The sequence below is a fragment of the Mycetomoellerius zeteki genome, unplaced genomic scaffold, assembly GCF_001594055.1.
Source record: "Mycetomoellerius zeteki isolate Tzet28-1 unplaced genomic scaffold, Tzet1.0 scaffold62, whole genome shotgun sequence".
In the NCBI taxonomy this organism is placed as follows: Eukaryota; Metazoa; Arthropoda; class Insecta; order Hymenoptera; family Formicidae; genus Mycetomoellerius; species Mycetomoellerius zeteki.
Genome location: NW_017257632.1, coordinates 1,769,343 through 1,785,115, shown reverse-complemented (window position 1 = coordinate 1,785,115; position 15,773 = coordinate 1,769,343). Strand labels below are relative to the sequence as shown.

Below are 15,773 nucleotides of genomic sequence, written 5' to 3'. Positions count from 1 at the left end.
CGACGGATGGCTGTAGTGGGGGAACTGTGGCGAACGGTCACAACACGAGTTCGAGAGAGAGAGAGAGGGAACGAGCGACGCGAGAGGAATCACTGCGAAGGCGGTGGGATCAAAAGGGGGTAGAGCAACCCCCCGCGATTCGACGGAGATACTCCGTGCGCTCGGCGCACAATTTCATCGAACCACCTTGCGACGCGGCCCGAGGGACTCGCGTCGCACGGTGACTCGAGGTCCCACGCTCGCCTCGCCGTACCGATCGCCATGTCGCGACGATGCGTGCCATACTCACCAACTCCTCGAACGACTGACTATGCACATTGCCCTCCCAGTCGATACGCGCCGGTAATACCTGCGAACAGAGGGATGATCTAAAATCCATAAAAGGGACAAGGGGGAGGGAGGGGGAATTAATGCCGATCGATCGGCGAGCTCGATCGGCAGGGGCGCCGATCGTGCACCGTGAGTGACCACGATACCTCGCGATCGACCAAGGTCAGTGACCTTGAGATTCTAATGTTTTGACAAGCAGAAACCACGTGCGAGCCATGTGCTCTTGCGAGTCGCGTTGTATACAGTGTCGGGCCCGCCGTACGGCTTACCTCGGTACGCTCCAATTCCCGCTTCAGTATCTGAAACAAAGCGCGTTGAGTGTTCGCGTGACGCGATCGTAGTCTCGTACGCGGAATGTGGAACGTAGCCCGGGATATCGTTCACTTACCGTCGCGGCCTCCGGACAGATGCCCACCTCGAGAAACTTAACGATGAGGAAGTACAGCTCTGGAAAAAAAAAGAGATGCGCAGGGCGCTTTAGTGACGGCGAAACGTAACGGCGCGACGGTAAGGCACACGACTAGTCCGTGTCGTGTTCGCTTCGCCGTTACGGCGTATCCGCGTTACCTGGTGCAATCCCGGACTCGATCCTGGACGCGCTGCCCTCCATCACGGCCGATCCGATCGATTTTCCTATTCACTTACGGATGACGACGGGAACATCGGGCTTACGGCTTCTAGCGCCGCGATAACCACCGTGGTGTTCATTTTCTCTACTGTCCGAGAGACCGCAACGCGCATACGCGACTTGCCTACTCGACGCGAAATAGTCCCCCAATGGTGGCGCGCCGCGCCGTCCAACGGACAGGCGCGTAAGCGCCATCGCGCGGGGCCCCGGCCAACTCACGCCGTCGTGTCGCGTGACAATTTTTCGGATGTCGCTATCGTTAATCGGGAATTTCCTGCGTACGGTCCAACGATCGATTACCAGATTTCTGACAAATTTTGTAAGGTCATACCGACAAATTTTATGCCTCACACGCTGTTACGAGGAAACATGGCGAACATCCGGGTTACATCATCCGGGAGCCTATCAGCGAAACGATGAATCCGCCATTGAGCGCGCCACGCTTGAAAATATCTCGCGGTTGATCTAACGAATCACGAATTTGATCAAAACAAAATTGTAAATCGTATAATTTGTTTTACAGAAACGATACGCGACGGAAAAGTAATGTAAATAAAAACACGAATGTTGCATAATCCACCAATGATTTCTCCTGCACGTAATATCTTCATTATAGAACGAATTAAAAGTTATTTAAAAAGAAGATTATTCGGTGGACGTTCGTGCACGATGATCGACGAAGTCCACAACAAAACTAAAGAAAAATTATGTATTAAAGTTACATCAAAAGTGAAATTATTATCGCTCACACGGCTCGCCTCATCGTACATCTTCGATTCGTACAACTTTCCAATGTAATTAATAAGCGTATATAAATCTGTAAGGCAAATTGTGAAAGATCATATCGACCTGCATCGGGAAACGCAACGTGTATCGATTCGAGTAAGATCGTAATTTATTGTGTCAGATTGCGTACGCGATTGTTATCAATCACGAACAACCGTTGCAGATTATATGTGAATTTATATAGGACGAACTTTATGGAGGCAGCCTCCTTGTTTGTTGCAGCTGTACGTTGATGATTAAAGAATTGGGAAAGGAAAGAAGTAAAGAAAATACGCTCATGGCGCAATCGCGGAAACGGTCACGACGACATGTGCGGTGCGTACTGGTGCGTAGCAGGCTAGTGAGAGCGTGAGAGCGTGCGCGCATGCACATAATTGTGTGTATGTGTATGTGTGATGCGTGCAAGTGTGCAAATTTATGTACATATATATTAATGTATAGCTCTGTTGCATTGCTTTACACTTTTTACACTCAGCATCTTCGTTTTCTCTCTCTTTTCAACGCTTGAATATATATTTATCTCGTTTTAGGTGCAAAAATTTTTGAGGATTTCAAGCAAAAAATCTTTATGTAGGGGTGAATACGTATTATTATATAGGGGTGAAGATTGAAGATTGAAATTTGACCAATAAGGACAATGAAATTTTAGCTCCTTTCGTTTCGATTGGTCAAATTTGAATTTTTCAATCTTTAATCTCAATCTTCAATGCGTAGTCTGATTCCGACCTTAGATTTCGTGTTGCTGAAAATTCTTAAAAATTTTTGTACTGAAACAAGATAGATGCATTTTCGAGTGTTGGAAGAAGGGGGAGAGAGAGAGAGAGAGAGAGCGAGCGCAGATTTTGATGTATCGTTTTATCCTTCTTTATTATTTGATAAACAACAAGGATAAATGATGCATCATGCGCTTCATGCGTAACTCGGAACGCACCCTTTGAGTGCAAAAAGTGCAAATAACATCGCATGAGTGCACGCGTATGAATTATGTAGGTGTGGATTATGAATTTAAGGTGAATTTGCTATCTTCACAAAGTCGCATTTTGTTCGAATCCGCTATCAGGTGCGTTCCGTTTTACGCATGATTTATCATTTTATCCTTGTTGTTCATCGAACATTAAAAAAAGATAAAATGACACATCATGCGTGTATCATGCGTAAAACGGAATGCACCTGTCGTTTCTATTTTCGCGATACGCGCCTGCAACCTACACCTGCAACTCACTTCACGTGAGAGAGAGGTGACGCGGTCCAATATGGCGGTCGCGTTGAATGAATAGGAAAATAAAGGCTCTCACGCTTCATTCACGCTCGCACGAATGTCGTGCGCGTTGAATCAATTCTTTTTCTGCATTTCTTTTTCTCTGTATTGAATTTTCAATCTGCATCTATTAAAGATCGTACAGTATCACACTTTAATTGAATTAATTGTATATTAGATGGTCTTAGATCGTTGACGATGCCGGCGATCGCAGGTGTTCGATTCGAATTCGACCGATTCAACGAAAAAAATGTTCGATGAGAATCACGATAGCTATTCCGACGTCCCTGGCTCGCGCTGGATGAAAAAAAGAGAGAGAGAGAGAAAAAGAGAGACAGAGAGCTACGAGTAAACCGCGCCTGGTTTTTGTCGGTATTTCGTTCGGAGTAATTAGGTAGGAGTCGAGAATACCTCGAAGATAACCTAACATGCTATCGATAATATGTTCAAATTGACGTGTAGATAAAACGTGTAATTAAGATGATTACGGAAATGTACAGAAATAACCTGGAAAGTTTTTGAAACTGTGTAATTTATTTTTTAAGTTACGATTCGAAGGTTAGATGATGATCGGCAGCTGATATCGTCTTTATCGTGCTAACGAGTACCATATATCTTGTGTTCGTCAACAAGTATTGAATATTGAACAGTGAATGTGACAGAAACTTTTGAAGAGAGTCAGTCGAGCGCAGTACATTTTCGTATGCGGTACAGTTCCGAACGTGAAATTTAAAATACGATGTCGTGGCTAAAGGAATGCACTTTGAGTTGGTTTCAATCCCTGGCTTTAAGGATTATTAAGACCGGCGAAGTACCTAAACACGTGGCGTTTATCATGGATGGTAACAGACGTTATGCGAATAAACAGAACTTGGAAAAAGGGGAAGGACACTCAAAAGGGTATGTATTTTTCAATAGAGTTTGCAGATCTACTGGCCCGTTGTTCGTTTGTTTCATATCTTATATTCTATTTACGACAGATTCGACAAAATGACTGAGATGTTAAACTGGTGCATGGATCTCGGTGTTGTAGAAGTCACAGTTTATGCATTTAGTATAGAAAACTTTAAACGTAGCAAAGAAGAAGTTGATACTCTCATGGACCTTGCCAGGGAAAAGTTCAAGTGTCTCTTAAAAGAGAAGTATGTGTAACGTTTAATATTTTTTAAATTAGGTATCACATCGCAGCACAATACAAATTTTTTTATTACAAATTTATAAATAATTTCTAGAGAAAAATTGATGGATGTTGGAGTATGTGTTCGTGTGATTGGCAATTTGTCCCTGATTCCAGAAGATCTATGCAAATTAATTGCTGAAGCTATGACTATTACTAGGAAAAATAATAGAGCATTTTTAAATCTTGCTTTTGCTTATACATGTAAGTATAATTACAATGAACCATATTTAGGTACATTTGATTTTATACATTACACTAAGGCTGCGTCTGATATTTTACCAGAAGATATTAACGAAGATTTAATTACTGATTGTTTGTACACTTTCAAGTCTCCAAATCCAGACTTATTAATTCGTACTTCCGGAGAAATTCGACTTAGTTAGCGTTATTGCATCATCCTGTTTTATGTCAGTCTCTTGTTTTATGTCTCATAAACAATTAAGATAGAATGATGCAATAGTGCTAACAGTGTGCTCCTAGAACAACCTAAAACGATTTGAAAAAATCATTGATATTACTCTCTGGATAATTAGTTTTGTGACATATATTTTGCTATAGCAAGGGATGAAATTACTCATGCAATTAAGGATATAATACAAGGTGTAAAGGATGCTGATATTTTACCAGAAGATATTAACGAAGATTTAATTACTGATTGTTTGTACACTTTCAAGTCTCCAAATCCAGACTTATTAATTCGTACTTCCGGAGAAATTCGACTTAGTGATTTCCTCATGTGGCAAGTAAGAAAACGTATTTAATTTTTGTGACTTGAATCTATCTCCTTGTAATCAAAGCAGAACTCTGCATTTAAAAATTTTACCTAAATTTCTTTCAGATTTCCAACACTTGTATCTACTTTACCGAAGTATTGTGGCCTGAATTCAATATATGGAATTTTCTTAGTGCAATTTTTTATTATCAAAGATGTTATCCTAGCTTGCAGAAAAATAGAAAAAATTTGAAACCAATCATGCATAATAGTAGAGTATCCATGTACGTAGATAAGTTGCATAACAAACGTGACATGGCAATCGAAAAATTATATCTATCAGCAGTTCAATCCTAGAAATAAATAAACGCTACTCTAGTAGATAAAGTGTAGGGTGAAAATACTGAAAATATATGTTGCATATATTTTCTTCAAATCAACTTTCCATTATAATGTAGTTTATCATATTTGTCCCAGGTAATTTCATTCTATTTTGAATTTGTCTGACAAATTATTCTAACAATTAAATTGTACTATGTCTTGTTGCATCACCAAAATTAAAAATACCTACATTTACAAATGTATCTATATGTCAGTTTGTAATCATATGTATAGGAACTAGTCAAGCGATTAAACAGATAATTATATGTGAAAACTAATGTCAAAATTTATACAAATATTTGTTTTGATACGTCTACAGTATCGTAAACTCAGGGATAGATAGCTACAGATACTTCCAATTACATAAAATGTTTTAGAAAACAATAATGAAGTCTTTGGGATATATAAACTGTTCAAAATCTAATATTGAAACATTTGAACAATTATTAGAATTTTTACTTGTACAGAATTGATTTCATATTTCTCTCGTATAAAATGACATGTAAAATAAATTCATACTTATGAAGAGATTAGATAATTAGAAGGCAGATAAAATATGTATAAGTTAAATACATAAGTAATTTATCGAACAATCAATCTTGCCAATAAAAAAATTTAATAATGAATTATAACAATTTCAACAAACATTTTGCTATTACAATGAAATATTTGTTTTTTGAAACGTCGCATCATAACTGTATAGATATTGATGAAATTCGCTTCCATACCATCCATGTGTCATATGTTAATATAGCGCATTTATGTATTTATCTCTGTATGTACATTCCATGCCTTAAGTTTTCCAATTGTTCTTCATTGCCATGTGCATTGGAGATTTGTAAAATAAAATTGTAAAACAAATGTATATAACATAAATTATACATATGTGAAATAAATAATGTTAATCATAATAATATTAACGCGCGTGACTACAATGATATAAATATACGAATTCTTTGCGTTGCAATATTTATATATAATTTATATTATATTTTTCAAATCCAAGAAAAGTGTATAGGACGCTCTATACATTATTTACAATAATTTGGTTTATCATGTATTGTTGCACAAAGCAAATAACAATATTTATGAATGTACATTTAGTGTCAGTCACTCTGTTGAAAGAAGTGTCAACATTGTAAATATATACAATATTCAAACGATAAGTGTTCTTCGTGATTAAGTATGATTTAAAATATCTCTACGTGGGATAAAATTTCTAAAATATTACAGAATATTCAACATTTTGTGTAATATTTAGCCTAACGCGAAGTAAAACATTCCAATATCTATATGTAATCTTATTTACAATTCAATATATCTTTTATTGAAAACCTGATTGAGATAAGATAATGATGGTAAACCTCTGCGATATAGATACAATCATAGTACAAAAATTTAGTTTGCTTTTCTAACTGTTGGAGATATTTGTGCGATTATTTTTTTACATACTCATTAAAGATATAGGAACATGTTGGCACATCTCTAATAGCTAGAAAATCTTTGTATGTAATTGAATGAAAATTTGAAAATTCGAATGTTAAAATTATATTCACAGGAAGACAAAAAATTGGCTGGATACATAATGTAAAAATGGTTAGAAAAAAGTTCATTTGTTAACAGTTTGTAAGCACAGTTTCTATATTATTAACTCCACAAAACTTCGTAAAAAAGCAATCTTTTTACTTACTTAAAAAGTGGAGATATTTCACTTTTGCTCGAAATCATTCAATTGTATCTACATCGAAAGAAATACAATCAATTGAGACAATCGTAACAAGGAGATAAATGTGGCATCTTAATATTATGGTACGAGTCAATATGACGCTGAATAAATGGGCAGATGAATAAATCTGTGATCAAGTTCATGAATTCAAATATGTGATATCATATTTATCGCACTGTTGAGAACATCACCTCAAACGACCATTTACCACTTCATATGATAATAATACTTATAAATGTCAAATCAACTTTCTAACTTTCTTTTGCACGTTTCCTTATTTCGAGTTATAAGGCGGATAACGTCTCGACACGGGTTGCCTTTGTCTGGCTAGAAAAGATTGACCCTGTCCCGCACTAAGCGCCGCCAGGCGCTGATCCATCACCTCTCTGTGGCAATTCCCGCCCAATCTATGAAAGGCGGTCACCATCAGCTTCTCCTCCATCTCTCGCAGCAACCTGGACTCCTTCATGGAACGTTCCATGTCCTCGATCATCTTACGTTGCTCCATCAGTTGGTTGCGCAACATGATGACTTCGTTCGGCGAAGAATTATTCTGCTTCGGATCGAGGCTTTTTATGACACTCTTGGCCTTATCAATGTACTTCTTGTGGCGTTCCTCCAGCGCTGCGTTCTCATACTTTTTCCGCGTGAGTTTCTCCTGAAGAGCGAAGGCTTCCTGCTTCTGAGTCTGCAGAGCACTTTCACGTTCCTCGAGCTGCAGCGTCAGTCGTTCTTTGTCAGCTTGCACTTTCCGTAGTTCGTCCTGCAGTTGCAACAGCTTCTGATTCGGACTTACATTGTCACTCTTACTGTCACCGCTAACTTGAGTACCCACCGTTTCCTCCAATTGGGTTTCTAACTCCATTATCCTCTGATTTGCCTTGCGAAGTTGTTCTTGCTTCGTGTTAAAACGTTCCTCAGAATCCTCAAGTAGCGCTTGCATGTTCGGCAGCTTGTCCTCATTGCCATTCAACTTCATCTTCATCATCTTGTTCTCCATTTGTAGGCAAAACAGCTTTTCTTTTACCTCAAATGGCATCATTTCCGACCCGGAAACACTGGTGTTGTCAGTGCTGGGTTTTGCCACGTTTTCGGTGGCTTGCAATTGCATGCACTTCAACTCCTCGTTCATCTCTTTTAGGGTGTCCCTTTCGACAATCAGCCGATCTCTCTCCCTTTCTACAGCGCCCAGCTTTGCTTCCATTTTCTTGCAATCAAACTCCAGCCGATCGCACTTGTTGCTCTTTTCATCCAGCTTGTGATGGGCTTCTGTGCGCTGTTGCTTGCATAACTCCAGATGATTACGTAACTTTGTTGTGAGCTTAATTTCTTCCTCATACTTAAATTTGAATTGTATATTCTCTTTATTATTATCCTCTGATATCTTTAACTGTCTCTTAAGGTCGCTCGCGTCTTCTATCTTCTTTTTGTATGACTCTATCATGATTTCATACCTTTCTACTTTGTCTGTGTTTTCTCTCAAGGCATCTACCTCGTCCTTCAGGTGGTTTCTTTCGTCAGCCGCCTTTTGTAAATTCTCATTCCTCGACTGCAACTCCAACTTTTCTTTTTCCAACAGCTCTACCTTCAATCTATAATCATCCCTGGAAGTCTCCATCTTGAATAGTTCATCCTTCAATGCTTCCACTTGCTTTCGCTCGGAATACTTAAAGGATTCTTCCGGGTTCTCAAACTCGTCCAGCCGCTCCTGGAGTTTCTTATTCTCCGCGATCAATGCGATCTTCTCTTCTTGTAACAGAGAGAGTTGTTGATCGAGTTCGTGACATTTCTGTGCCAGCTGATCTCTCATGTCCACTGCCGCCTGGAAATCGGCATAGAGTCTCTGTTGAGTACTGTCTGGCACATCTGGCACTAGAGACTCGAAGTTCACCTCCTGGATACTTTGCATTAACACCTGCTGTACCGTCTCTTCCATACCCATTATCCTGGTGATGAGTAGCTGCTTTTGATTACAATTGACGGCGCAGCCGAGGATCAGCTGCAGCAGGCGGCGCAGCTCGTCGCTGTCGCAGTGCTCGCCTATCTTGGTCGCATCCGGCTTAACGTAGCCAGATAATTGTTGGTTCAAACATTCCACATAGTACTCCATCACAGCCTCCACGATCTTCTTCATGTTGCTCACTCTAAGACGCCAGTTGGTACCCACGTCTGTCTTGATCTTCGCCTTCCACACCGCCGTAAACCATTCTGGTGCGATTTTGGCTAAGGCTTCAGCTAAGGCAACTCCGTCGCTTATCTCTTCCACGGAATTGTGTGGCGCTTGGAGGTCGAAGGTAGCCAACCACTTGATCAAGTAGTCCAACTGTTGCCGATGGTCCCCCATTTCGTTTCTTTTTTCCTGGACCTGGGAAAGTTCTGAAACTCGCTGATGATGTGGCCTCGTCAAATTCCGTTAATCGTGTCGTCCTTGTGACCGCGATTCTCGGTCGAATTCATAATCCCGTATATCGAACGTCGAATCGGGACACTGTCACACGTGTCCGAGGATTGTGGTGAACCAAGGACTATCTGCTCGCGTGCGTGCTCCAGCTAACCAAAAAATGCAGAACGGCCACTGTCATCGCGCGCCGTTACGGTCCGATAGCGCTTTATCGAGGCGGAAATCGCGAAATTCGAGCACCGCCTCAGATAACAACTCGTGCATGTAACGCGCGATAATTCTATCCTGCATGGCGCACGTCAACCAACAAGGGAAACGTCCGGGCTGACCATCGTTCTCCTCCGCGTATTCCGCACCTGGAAGATAAAACAAATTTTAGTCATAAGCGTTACGTACATCTCGCACTTTCTTTTTCTCCCTCCGAATTACCTTGGTCTTTTTCACGATTTTCACCGCAGGATTTAAGACTATCTCGTTCTAATCGTTAATTACCGTCTCGTGGAACGCGAATCCAGTGGGAATTTTTGACGTTTCTTCCTTCGGAAAGCGTGGCAAGTGGGAGTTGTAAAGGATTGGGATTGTTGGGAATCCAGCTGTCACCACTGATTTTTTATTTAATAATCCTTCATGGCAGCAGCATTCGAGCAGCAGGAGTGATTCTAATGATCGAGTTTGATCGATCCGGCACGTATTTGCGAACGGGCAATATATTTATATTTATATAAAAAAGTAGAAAGGGGAACACAGAGAACGGAGTGATCGTGTGATAGGATACGTAATGAAAGTATTTATTTATGTATGTGTGCGTGTGTATGTATGTGTGTGGGTGTATGTATATAGTAGACAGGTTAGGATAGAATAGTTATTATTAGTTATTATTTAAGTTAGAATCGTATTCTGTAATCCGTAATGATGTCATTATTGAATAATTATCGTTAGAAGAGAATTTTTATTATTGTAACAAAATAACAATAAACTTGTTCCTAAATTCGACAATAATAGAAAGATATATGTTAAGTTACGACCTTTATTATTTATTAATTTTGTTACTTTTTTGTTGTTAATGCACATAATTAACATAATAATTTATGGAAAAGTTGTTCACTAACGACAATCTTTCGATAGAATATCGTGAAATATTACAGAATAGGACTCATAATACAAGTCTATGATAAGACATTAAATGATAAGATTAATAGTTTTTATTGTAAGAAATAAACAATGTAAAAACAAACGAAAAATTTTGCAAAAATTTTCTTACTTTTTCTTTTTACGAAATAACTTCATCATATATAATATAAAAAGTATAATTTAAAGTTGTACATACATAAACTAATCTCTGTATAAGTTTCTCGTATGTTAAATTCATCAACTGTTGGAAAGTAAGCACTAAAATTAAAATTATCTATTAAAAGTGGATTTGATCAATTTAACTTCTAAGCTCGTACATAATGTGGTTATAGTTTTTGTTTCTGAATTATATTATGCATAGGATTAATTTTTTTGCTTAAAATGATAAGACAGCAGTATGTTTTTCCAAGTAATAGCATAAGATACAACATTTTTATGATTGCGTTATCCTTTTTTTAATGAAAATTATTTATCTTTTTTAGATTATAAAATCATCCTAAAATGTTTTTGGTAAGAATCATTAGAAAATCCGCGGTGGCGGTGAGCCCAGTTAAGCAGAAATGTAAACTGTATTCGCATCATGCACCATCGAGGACTACGATTCATTCTACCATTCCTTTGAGATCCTTGAGATTCTGCAGTGACAGTCCATCCAAGTGTTGGAATTGCGACTATGTGTACAAGTCCGAGTTATTCTGCTCAAAGTGTAAAGTATTGCAGGAATTGCCACAGAACTTGAATTATTTTGATATCATGGGAATCAAAAGGGATTACAATGTGGTGAATGAGGAAATTCATACAAAGTATAGAGAACTTCAAAAAATGCTGCATCCCGATAAGTTTGGTAATAAATCTGAAGTAAGTATTCATTGAATAAAACTTAGATGATCTTCTCTTAGAAGTTTCTTAATTTATGATAATTACAACTTTCTTTTCTTATCTGTAAGTGAAATTTGTTTTAACTGTCAATAGAAAGAAAGGCAAATCTCAGAGAAGTTGTCATCTTTAATAAATAAGGCTTATAACACGCTGATGCATCCATTAAAAAGAGGATTGTATATATTAGAATTAAAAGGTATATCAATACCAGAAGGCACTACCAGCTTGAATTCAGAATTTCTCATTGAGATTATGGAACGTAATGAAGAGATAGAAAACGCAATAGAGAACAAAAATAAAGTCTTGAAGCTAGCCAAAGAATCTAAGGAACTGCTCAATAAAATGTCGAAGTAATTTTCATTTTTCGTAGCTTTAAATCTGTATTAAAATCGTATTTAGTACTTAATGTTGTTTCTATTCTTTTTATTTCAGGCAAGTGGCAGAGGCGTTCAGTAAAGAAGATATTGAAACAGCAACAAAGATTTTAATAAAAATGAAATATTATGATACTATAGATAATAGATTAAAGAAACTAAAGCATGATCTAGGTATAGTAGAATAAACATATCATTTACTTAACTGATTTATAAATATATTGTGTTTACAGATACTCTTTTTTTACATGAAAAATTTTAATTTCTTTATTAGCTGTATAAAATGTGAAAACATATTCTTCTATTGTATTATATGTATACTAGACTTATGTGTTTATGTTACATGTATGCGTGTATGTATGTATATACATACATATATGTGTGCTTATGTGTTTGTTATATGTACAGATGTTTACTTAATAGATTTTAGAACTTGTACAATCACATTTTATGGCGTCGATAAGCTTATATATTTATAATAAAATTACAATCTAAATAAGTATATATGAAAAACGTAGTCGTGAGAGCTTTACATGAGAAAATGTCTACATAAGAAATGCTCTGTTTATTACATATTTTGTCACTTTTACATATTATCTATTTTCCATTGTTCCACCCATTGACAAATTCTATCTACATTACGTGTCAGCTCATCTGGAGTATCGTTCGTTAGTTCATGCACTATTTCTGGCTCAAACAAATTTCGTGCTTCTTGGATAACAATTTCAAAAATTTCAGCTTCTATATTGTTCTCTAATTTCTTCTTGCTATAACCTCTTGCCTGTAGACGGTCGTATAAAATAGTATTGTTTGTTCTGAGCACAAATACAATATCAAACCAACTTACAGGGAATAAGTCGGCACTGTGATAGTCCACGATTTGTCCTCCTTCTCTCATAAAATTCTCCACAAGATCTACTAACTAGAAAGAGATATTACAAACAAAAATTTGTATGTTTAACGTGTGACCTAGACGATATAATGTACAGAAAATATTTCATAATTTTAATTCTACCAAACTTGTTAGCCAATTTTAAATAACTTAACATTGTATGGATTATCAATAATCCATGTTTTTATTTGTTCATTATATTTATTAAATAACATATATTTAATGATTTAAAAAATTACAAAAATTATGATTATAAAGAACAAAGTCTAATGTTCGTATTATATTAGCAACAGACAATTGCATTGTGTATGTTTCTTGGACTCAATTCACCCCTAATTCTACCCCCCAATGTAAGTTTAACTTAAATCTTGATTTAACTTTGTTTACTTTTTCCTAATTCCAAGAATTTCTTAGATTCAGAATTAAAATATTCTTAGAATTAGAAAAAGGTAAAGAATGGGTACATACAGTGGGTGCATTCAGTACTACAGCCGCTCACTGAGCGCATCTTATTGGTATATTCCGTTAGAACTAAAAATATAGACCAAACAGATACAAGAGCGATCGTGGTACTGAATGCACCCATTAGCTGCATCTAGAAGCGTAGAGCGCTCAGTGAGCTCTTGCATCTGATTGGCATATTCCATTAGAGCTAAAAATATAGACCAAACAGGTACAAGAGCTCACTGAGCGCACAGTGAATGGTCATTAGTACTGAATGCACCCAATAAATTAAAAAACCAAGATTGAAATTAATCTTATGTTGATAATACCAAGTCTTAGATCAATTAAAAGTCAATTAAAAACTGCTAGCCAGTGTCGATGTATCAATATCACATACATTTAATTATGTATCCACATATGATATCAGAAATTTTATGATTAAATTTCTTTGATAGCCTAAATAGAAAACAACTTGAAAGTCTACTGTGGGTTACCAGAGAGTCATGTGACACAGAACATATTAATTAAATGTAACTATCGCTACAAGAATAATTACCGCTTCCTCGTCCAATACGCTGCATTGTAACTCTTCATCATATTCGCTCACACATCCAGTCTCAATAGCTACTTTACTGATGTCGAGCCAGTTTAGTTTAGCTTTTTCCATCAACATATGCGCCGTCGCGCTCTTGCCTACGCCAGGCGTGCCTAAAAAACATTGACAACAATTATTAAGGATATTCGAAATTTATACTGAATAACAACACTATTACATACCACATATTAAAATGTTAGGTGCGTTCCTACGCATGTTCATCTTGTAGAATAATGTAGAAATACAAATGTGACAGCAATCAGATCGATGCTAATTTCTTTGTTAATGATACGTGGCCCTGCGTGGCCCTTCTGAGTTGACCGCGTTGTTGACTGTGTCGTAATAACAACGATGACACATGAAATAACACGGTGCTTGAATATAGTAATAATAATATGTATCGTATTTGTTGTATACAGTTGTATACAATTGTTGCAGTGATAGTCCGAACTGAGTTTGCTAAAAACTAAAAGAAAAATTCACAGAATACAATCCATGAAGTCCATTCGCGTCACACGTGGTTGCTTGTTAGTTGATCTTGCTACTCCTGCTAGTGTACAGGAACCCAGGAATGCAGGAATTGGCATTACTAAGGGAGGAATCCATAGACGTTGCTCAAGATTCGAAATGGTCTTAAGCTGAACCAATCAGAGAACCGTATTAGCATCTTGAGACATTGGCCGGAATCCATAGTTCGGTCTTAGGCCGGTATTCATAGTCGATTCTTATTTCAAGATCGTCTTAAGTAATGTCTTAATACGCTAATGTGGCTCTCTTATTGGTTCGTAACACCTCAAGGCTGAACTTGAGATGATCTTGAATATAAGAACTGACTATGAATACCGGCCTTAATTTCAACAATCTTGAGCAACGTTTATGGATTCCATCCATTGCTTGAGATTAACCCTGGATCTACAATAGGGTTTTAAGTCTTAAGAAATGGACGAATCACAGTCGATTATTCCCCTCGGATTCAACTGTAATTGGTCAATTTCTTGCGGCTTAAAGCTTAAAACCCTACTGTAGATCCGGGATAGAACCGGACTATGGATTCCGGCTTATGATTTGTTCGCGTCGCATGCTCCAACATGTTCCAACATGCTCCTATCATAGTTCCTACTCACTCTATCAAGCGCGTTGGAGTGAGTAGGAGCTATGGTAAGAGCATATTGGAGCATGCGACGCGAACAAACCTCTATTAGGTGCATTCAGTACAACCTACAACCACTCACTGAGCGCTTAGTAACCCCGGATCTACAATAGAGTAGGTATTCTAAAGCCTTGTGTCCACGATGCTAGAAATTGGTCCGAGATCTCGGAGAGAAAGAATTAACCAATCACATTTAAACAATTTAGTCACATGATCAATGCGGTTGGTCAATTCTTTCTTCATCCGAGATCTCGGACGGATTTCTAGCATCGTGGACACTGGGCTTAATGCGGGGTCTACAATAGAAGTCGTAGCAGTCGTAGGGTCTTAAATCGTAGAAAATTGACCAATCACAGTCGAATATGAGAAGAATAATCAACTGTGATTGGTCAATTTTCTACGACTTACGACCTTACGACCGCTACGACTTCTATTGTAAACCCCACATAAGCCTTAAGCCATAAGAAATCGACCAATCATAGTCGAATATTCTCTTCGAATTCGATTGTAATTGGTCAAATTCTTATGCGGGGTGTACAATGGAAGTCGTAGCAGTCGTAGGGTCTTAAGTCGTAGAAAATTGACCAATCACAGTCGAATATGAGAAGAATAATCAACTGTGATTGGTCAATTTTCTATAACTTAAAACCCTACGACCGCTACGACTTCTATTGTAGACCCCGCATTACGACTTAAGGCTTAAAACACCTATTGTAGATCCGGACTAAAGCCTACAGCACACGATGCTTGTTTTCTTGCTGGATTCCTAGCTGGATAAAGCTAGTTCTACATTAGTCGCATCGCAGCGTCGAAAGCGTTGCGGTCCAATCAACGTCAAGCTAGCTCGACTCTGATTGGACTGCAACGCTTGCGACACGCTTGCGACGTTGCGATGCGATCAATGGC

General features: G+C 37.9%; 5 protein-coding genes across 9 annotated transcripts in view; 2 read left to right on the top strand and 3 right to left on the bottom strand.

Moving 5' to 3' along the window:
* Positions 1–1,061, bottom strand: part of BRWD3 (bromodomain and WD repeat-containing protein) — a 10,487-nt gene extending 9,426 nt beyond the window's left edge. For all 3 annotated transcript variants that reach the window (XM_018457166.1, XM_018457168.1, XM_018457167.1), the window contains exons 1-4: positions 898–1,061; positions 719–777; positions 600–629; positions 290–349 (exon numbers count right to left, since the gene is read on the bottom strand). In XM_018457166.1, the coding sequence (XP_018312668.1) occupies positions 290–349; positions 600–629; positions 719–777; positions 898–940 (192 nt within the window). In that variant the 5' untranslated portion in view covers positions 941–1,061. The remainder of the gene's footprint in view (positions 1–289; positions 350–599; positions 630–718; positions 778–897) is intronic.
* A 2,117-nt stretch (positions 1,062–3,178) lies between these two features.
* Positions 3,179–5,689, top strand: Dhdds (Dehydrodolichyl diphosphate synthase subunit). 2 transcript variants are annotated; one of them, XM_018457060.1, is made up of 6 exons: positions 3,179–3,396; positions 3,548–3,902; positions 3,983–4,144; positions 4,235–4,383; positions 4,741–4,925; positions 5,021–5,689. In XM_018457060.1, exons 2-6 carry the CDS (start codon positions 3,742–3,744, stop codon positions 5,249–5,251), a joined length of 888 nt encoding a protein of 295 aa, XP_018312562.1. In that variant the 5' UTR covers positions 3,179–3,396; positions 3,548–3,741; the 3' UTR covers positions 5,252–5,689. The 2 variants fall into 2 exon arrangements, with proteins under 2 accessions (XP_018312562.1, XP_018312561.1); XM_018457059.1 differs by lacking the exon at positions 3,179–3,396 and having other exon boundaries at positions 3,480–3,902.
* Positions 5,690–6,915: 1,226 nt separating this feature from the next.
* Positions 6,916–10,162, bottom strand: hook (hook microtubule tethering protein). The gene is made up of 2 exons (XM_018457346.1): positions 9,832–10,162; positions 6,916–9,758 (listed from the first exon to the last, which is right to left on the bottom strand). Exon 2 carries the CDS (start codon positions 9,343–9,345, stop codon positions 7,276–7,278), a length of 2,070 nt encoding a protein of 689 aa, XP_018312848.1. The 5' UTR covers positions 9,346–9,758; positions 9,832–10,162; the 3' UTR covers positions 6,916–7,275.
* An 857-nt stretch (positions 10,163–11,019) lies between these two features.
* On the top strand, positions 11,020–11,974 carry Hsc20 (iron-sulfur cluster co-chaperone protein HscB-like protein, mitochondrial). The gene is made up of 3 exons (XM_018457347.1): positions 11,020–11,391; positions 11,506–11,762; positions 11,845–11,974. The coding sequence occupies exons 1-3, from the start codon at positions 11,035–11,037 to the stop codon at positions 11,972–11,974; spliced, it is 744 nt and encodes a 247-aa protein (XP_018312849.1). The 5' UTR covers positions 11,020–11,034.
* A 166-nt stretch (positions 11,975–12,140) lies between these two features.
* Positions 12,141–14,293, bottom strand: Ak6 (adenylate kinase isoenzyme 6). 2 transcript variants are annotated; one of them, XM_018457349.1, is made up of 4 exons: positions 13,900–14,293; positions 13,679–13,830; positions 12,634–12,708; positions 12,141–12,567 (listed from the first exon to the last, which is right to left on the bottom strand). In XM_018457349.1, the coding sequence occupies exons 1-4, from the start codon at positions 13,937–13,939 to the stop codon at positions 12,373–12,375; spliced, it is 462 nt and encodes a 153-aa protein (XP_018312851.1). In that variant the 5' UTR covers positions 13,940–14,293; the 3' UTR covers positions 12,141–12,372. The 2 variants fall into 2 exon arrangements, with proteins under 2 accessions (XP_018312851.1, XP_018312850.1); XM_018457348.1 differs by having other exon boundaries at positions 12,141–12,708; positions 13,900–14,291.
* Positions 14,294–15,773: the final 1,480 nt, after the last annotated feature.